The sequence below is a fragment of the Jatropha curcas genome, chromosome 4, assembly GCF_041381405.1.
Source record: "Jatropha curcas cultivar XTBG-Jc1 chromosome 4, XTBG_Jcur_1.0, whole genome shotgun sequence".
In the NCBI taxonomy this organism is placed as follows: Eukaryota; Viridiplantae; Streptophyta; class Magnoliopsida; order Malpighiales; family Euphorbiaceae; genus Jatropha; species Jatropha curcas.
The window spans coordinates 6488201-6494881 of NC_143154.1; the positions used below are offsets into that span (position 1 = coordinate 6488201).

General features: G+C 35.9%; 1 protein-coding gene across 1 annotated transcript; it reads left to right on the plus strand.

Annotated features, from left to right (window-relative positions):
• Positions 1-1441: 1441 nt before the first annotated feature.
• Positions 1442-6292, plus strand: LOC105637318 (uncharacterized). Its single transcript, XM_012220751.4, has 8 exons — positions 1442-1897; positions 2134-2229; positions 2577-2687; positions 3079-3388; positions 3844-3934; positions 4627-4960; positions 5126-5274; positions 5523-6292. The coding sequence occupies exons 1-8, from the start codon at positions 1622-1624 to the stop codon at positions 6031-6033; spliced, it is 1878 nt and encodes a 625-aa protein (XP_012076141.1). The 5' UTR covers positions 1442-1621; the 3' UTR covers positions 6034-6292.
• Positions 6293-6681: the final 389 nt, after the last annotated feature.

Sequence of the window (6681 nt, forward strand, 5' to 3'; positions counted from 1 at the left end):
AATAGCGGATCTTGTGGAAGACAACGATCTCGCAAGAGAGGAAGGTAAAGAGTTAACTGGTTGTTCTACTTCTTGATATATAGGTCTAGGTATAGATCAGTTAAAATCTACACTTTGTAATTGAATATTGGGAGTTCGGGTAAATATAGATAATCTAGTATTTTCACAACTAACTATTTATCTAGTAGGATTTTCTAAAGGGAGAAATTGAACATGAATACTTCCATCAGTATCTTCTATAATACTAGAGGAAGTACAAATATTTTCAACAGATACTTGATGATTAATTTCGTGGAGATCCCATGAATTTCCTTGGGTTAATTCATGCCATTTTAACCTTTTAGGTGTGTGTACTTTTGTATGTTGGGTATTGGCTTCAAAAATAATTGTTTCATTCCTAGTTAAAGTGTGTCTTGATCTAGGATCTAGGGTAGTTGTCATTACTTTATAGTAAATTCTATATATAACTACTATAGATCTAGTATTATTTGAAAAGTTCATATTTTTAGATTTAATTGTTAAAGTTTAAGCATCTAAAATGTTTAGATCATAAAGAGACAAAGAAAAGTTTGGATAACAATTAAAATAGATAGGACCATTAGCTAAATTAGATTCAATCATAGCAAAAAGGGAATTTGAAAAATTCAAATGTCTTGTATCTCGCAAATATGCAAAAACAGGAATATCTAAACCAACTCGAAATAAGGGTTTAATTGCAACTTGAACCATACTTATATACAAAAATTTATATTTTTCTTTGTGCTTCATAATAGATTGGGGAGAAAACAATTGAATATTTTCATGCATGTGGCTTAATGAAACAGACTGTTCGGTTTGTTTAATTGAATAATCAGAAAGAAAATCAAATGAACCAATTTTATAAATAGTATTAACATCACGTTTCGGGATGGACCAGTTATGTAGCTAATTCTCTACATGAGCGATATTCATTTCTTGGGTATTCAAATCACTAAGGTTAGGACTAGGGTCATTAATGTTTAAAGACTTATTATTAGAAAGAAGATTTAGTAATCTACTCATTTTGCAATTAATAATCGTAATTAGAGACTATTGATTATTGAGACGACCTTTGCGAGACCACCAATCACATGGCTGACCAACGCTTACACCGGCTGACCAACAATAAGTCAATAGCTTCGTAATCACGACTGCTAATGGCTTAACTAGTAGATTTCTAATATCTTATCTTTAAAAATGAATCTCTAATAAGTACTCGTTCAACCTCATCCCTACAACCGATAAGAATTAGGCTTTGAGTGATTAATAAAATAACTTAAAAAATTAAAATGATTAATAAGTATAATTTTATAAATTAAAATATTTAACGCTCAAAATAAAAGTTAATAGTGAGTTACTAGTCTGGCGGTGAATTTTCTAAAGCGTGCTCGAGTCCTACAAAACCTGGGCCCAATCTTTTGGTTTCTTCTCCACGCATACAATCCCTTCTTTAGACAAAGTTCCGTTTAAACCCTAGCACCAAGGGTTTATGCTCTCGCGCCAGACCCTGAAAACCTTCCTCCCATTCCATTTCTCAATTCGCACATGAGCCCAATTTCGATCCATTAAACAAAAATCACACACTCACTCAGACATCTTACCTATGGCGGCATCTAGATTATCCTCCGTGGCAGTTGCTGCGGCTGCGGTAGTTGGCTCCATGTCCTCAATCCATGACCGAGCGTATGCCGACGGGTCATTTCGCTTCAATCCTTTCCCTTCCTCTTCGTCTTCTTCTTCAACATCATCTGAAGTGGACAACACATCCAACGAGAAATCCGAAGCTGAGGAGCCAAGAGGGGTGGGATTTGATCCTGAGGCATTAGAGAGAGGTGCGAAAGCTCTTCGCGAAATTAACAGCTCCCCTTATTCCAAACAGGTTCTCCTTTGAATTTAGTTCCGAATTTTCTTTCTTGTTTGATTCCTGAGAAAATGAAAGGATTGAACCAGAGTTTTTTTTTTCTTCCTTATTAAATCCAAGCCCACGTGTTTAATTATGTTGAACAAATTAAATATGTTGAACGAAATTCCTGCAACTTGAGACTAGCATCTAATTTTTATTTGGTTTATTAACATAGTTTGAATTGTTTGTACATATATATGTACTGCTTTCAGGTTTTTGATGTCATGAGGAAGCAGGAGCAAACCAGACTAGCCGAAGTGGCAGCTGAGAAAGCTCATCACGAAGCAATACAAGCTCAACTAGATATCGTGAGTGATAAGCTGTCCTGCTGCTTTATTTTCACAGAGCTTTCTTTTGGATTTTCTGATTATTCTTATGTTTATATCTGCTACACTGTGGCTATATTGCAAATTATGTCTAATCAAAGTCTTAAAATGGCTTATTATCACTGTATTCTTAGTCAAATTATTGTTTTATCTGTTATTGTCTTGTCTTTTAATTCTTTTAGATCAGTTGTATGTTATTACTTTACATTTATCTATATTTTTTTGATTGATTAGTACTTGTGATCACTTTTGTTACTAAACTAGCATGCATTATATCTCATTTATTATCTACCTATTTGAACTTGTACAATTAACATATGAATTGGCAGGACAAGCAGCGAAAAATGGCTGAAGAACAACGAAATCTAGTGCAACAACAAGCACAGGCAAAGGCTCAAATGTTGCGATATGAGGATGAGTTGGCTAGAAAGAGGATGCAGGTTGGATAACATTACATTCTTATTTTGCTGGAAAAAAAATTTGGGATTTTGATTACAAGATGCTCGTGTTTGTTGTATGATTTGACTATAAATAGGTTTTCCAATAGATAGGGAAAGATTGCTGAATCAATCCGTGCTATAGGCTGTAGTTATTTTTTTAAGCATATTTCTAAGCCTGTTGAAGCAACTGGCTTCACGGTTATGTCAGGACACCTATTAATTGTTTGTTAAAAGAAGGTGCTTGGTCAGAACTCAGAAGGCACCACACAAACAAGTTGGTAGTTGATCCTTTTTTTAATTTTGATATATTTATTCTTGGAAGAAGGTACATTGGTATGTAGATATGATAAGTTGTATTTCATTTTCTTATCATCATCATCATTTCTTTCAGACAGATCATGAAGCTCAGAGGCGGCATAATACTGAATTAGTTAAGATGCAAGAGGAGTCTTCTATACGAAAAGAGCGAGCAAGACGGGCTACTGAGGAGCAGATCCAAGCTCAACAACGTCAAACTGAGAAAGAGAAAGCTGAAATAGAGCGGGAAACAATAAGAGTCAAGGCCATGGCTGAGGCTGAAGGCAGAGCCCATGAGGCAAAGTTGACTGAGGATCATAATAGGAGAATGCTAGTTGAACGAATAAATGGTGAAAGAGAAAAATGGCTTGCAGCTATTAATACAACTTTTAGTCACATTGAAGGTAAAGAACTACCAAAATGTTTCTCAATTCATGATTTTCTCAATGACAGTATTGATCGGTTGTTACAATTAAGTGATGCATCAGCTTAAATTGGTTGCTTAGTAGAGTCAAACGCATTGAAAATGCACCCAACAGATTAGCACATTACTTTCACAATCGTTGGCAGGATTCTATAGTTATGCCGTGATATCTGTTGCAAGACATGATACATATTGTTTCTGTTGGTATCTTGACTATATATTGTAATTAGGTTGCATGCCATCTATATAATGAATGAAACTAAACTTGGATTGCTGTTATATATTGATTTTTCTGTTTTCCTTCTAGGTAATACAAGTGTTAGGCCCATGAGCTTACACAACTCTTAAGAGTTTTCTCTATGATATATGTTTGATAATAAACTTTGCTAACTTTTATACAGCATTTAACATCCCCAACATAAATTGCTTTTGCAGGTGGATTTAGGACTTTGCTGAATGATAGAAGTAAGTTAATAATGACTGTTGGAGGAGCTACTGCATTAGCTGCTGGAATTTACACAACCAGGTGTGCACAATGCCCTTTTCATTGTATTCATTCTGTTTTAGTGACTTCGACAATATGTCATGCATAATTTGTATATGTATGAATTGTGTGCAAAACATTAATTTGCTGCATTCAAACATTAAATAACAGACTATATTGCCCTGATTCAATAATTTTTTTTATATATAAGAAGACAGACTGAGGCACTACTACTCATGTGGGCAAGTTGTTTTGGCAAATACTGAACAAATTTTTGAAGTAATTTTAATAATTTCAAATTGAAGCATGACCAACTTTGTGTCATTTATAAACAAGCTGTAAGCTTGGTTGGAATGGCAAAGAGGAGAGACTAACATTCCCAACAAAACAATATCACTTCTGGCCAACACCACCACAATTATCATCTTCAACACCACCTATCATCATTATCAAGGCGACCACCATGTTTACTGCTCAGCTACATATCCATTATAACTTCTGTACAATTATCGCTTTGTGCTCGGTGCTCATTTAGAACTTCCAAATAAACAGATGTCCATTCCATTATTTGGGGGCTTCTATAACATTTGCAGATATTATCCTGTTGATCACATAACTAAATTGATACTAACTTCTTGAAATCATTGTCTTTCATGGTCTTGGTTAATTATGTGGACAGTACTTAATGAATTTTTTATCTCTCTCTCTCTCTGTGGTATTCTTGGTTGCTACAGAGAAGGTGCCAGAGTTACCTGGGGTTATATCAATCGAATACTGGGGCAACCATCACTGATCCGAGAATCATCCATTGCTAGATTTCCATTATTATCTCAAGTAAAGAACAGGGTTTCTAAATACAGTACAGCAGCCGAAGCAGCATCACCTTTGGCAAGTAAGGATGGTTTCCAACATATTATTCTTCATCCTAGCTTGCAAAGAAGGATAGAGCAGCTTGCTAGAGCTACAGCCAATACTAAAACGCATCAGGCTCCATTTCGCAACATGATGTTTTATGGGCCTCCAGGCACTGGTAAAACTATGGTTGCAAGAGAGATAGCCCGAAAATCGGTATGGCATATAACTGATTTTTATTTCATTTTTCTTTCACGTTATTTGAACTTGTCAATTTTACTATGTTCAATTGATTGTTGGTTCTTGTACCTGCCTTTGTCAAGGGCGTAGATGAAAAAATTTCTTGTCAGTCTATTTGACCCTTGGATCTTCTCTATTTAGGGTTTAGATTATGCTATGATGACCGGAGGAGACGTTGTGCCGCTAGGTGCACAGGCTGTAACAAAAATACATCAAATTTTTGATTGGGCTAAGAAGTCACGGAAAGGCCTGCTGCTTTTTATCGATGAGGCTGATGCCTTCCTCAGTGAGTAAGTTGATTACATCCTGACATGTCATATTCATAATAGTATATGACCTTTCATAAGTGCAGCATGGTCAGCTTTTTTATGGAAAATTGACCTCGAATTGTGGTCTATGCTTGACCATTTGAACTGACACCAAGGTTATAGCAACTTTTAGTTGTTTAGGCCTTGAAATCCCAAATGTTATCTTAGGACCATGTAAGGGGTTATTTTTGGCAAATTATGCTGATTGTTTTGTTGTTGATGCAATGCAGACGTAATAGTACACATATGAGTGAAGCTCAACGAAGTGCTTTAAATGCATTGCTATTTCGAACTGGGGATCAATCAAGGGACATAGTTCTTGTCCTTGCCACAAACAGGCCAGGTGACCTGGACAGTGCTGTCACTGACCGTATTGATGAAGTGATTGAATTCCCGCTTCCTGGAGAGGAGGAACGTTTTAAATTGCTGAATCTTTACTTGAGCAAGTACCTGTCTCATGAAGCTGAAAATGGTTCAAGTTGGAGCTCTATGTTCAAGAAGCAGCCTCAAAAGATAACCATAAAAGATGTTTCTGAAGATGTGATTCGAGAGGCTGCTAAGAAGACAGAAGGTTTCTCGGGTCGTGAGATAGCTAAACTAATGGCCAGTGTCCAAGCAGCAGTCTATGGGCGTCCTGACTGTGTATTGGATTCCCAGCTATTCAGGGAAGTTGTAGATTACAAGGTTGCAGAGCATCACCAGCGACTAAAACTGGCAGCTGAAGGAAGCCAACCAGCTTAATTGGGTAATATGCTTAACGATTTACATTCTAGTTCTATCCCAAGTTGATGCTGGAATTTTTGTTCTTCCATATTTTTGAATGTTGGACTTGTACATCATATTGATAACTTTTATCGGCTCATTTTCTTTCATTTTGAAAACGGTATTAGCTGAGAAAGGAGGATGATAATCGATAAAGAAAAGTAGAAAACAATGGCTGTGCATGAACAATGTGTTGTGCAATTAAGTGCTATAGCGATGGCAGCAGATTTAATTTCTAGTTTTGCGTTTGATTCACTAATATAGTGTTGCAGACAACAACAGCTAAGCATTAATCCCAAGCTAGTTGGGGTTGGATATATGAATTCTTTGTTTTCACTATGCTCTGTTCATAGTCACATCCTTGCTAATTATTGTTTCAGAATGTCAATAAAATTTATTTACATTCTCTGTTTGTTCATTCTTATCATTGCATTTTCATCTGTTTACGCGTAATTTACAAAAGTATGCGACTAACTGTAAATGCCCAGGAGGATTAATTATATGCTGGGAAGTGTTTGAGACAGTCCATATGCATACATGAATTTGCAACACAAGACTTGGTATATATTAGGTTTAATTGCATAAATACAAGCTTTACAAGGCACAACCATCTATTGTATGCACGAG

Bases quoted from the DNA above. Each gene is read 5' to 3' on its own strand.
- LOC105637318 (XM_012220751.4), top strand. From the start codon at position 1,622: ATGGCGGCATCTAGATTATCCTCCGTGGCAGTTGCTGCGGCTGCGGTA. The intron at 1,898-2,133 runs GTTCTCCTTTGA...TACTGCTTTCAG, and splicing joins GCTCCCCTTATTCCAAACAG to GTTTTTGATGTCATGAGGAA. The intron at 2,688-3,078 runs GTTGGATAACAT...CATTTCTTTCAG, and splicing joins TGGCTAGAAAGAGGATGCAG to ACAGATCATGAAGCTCAGAG.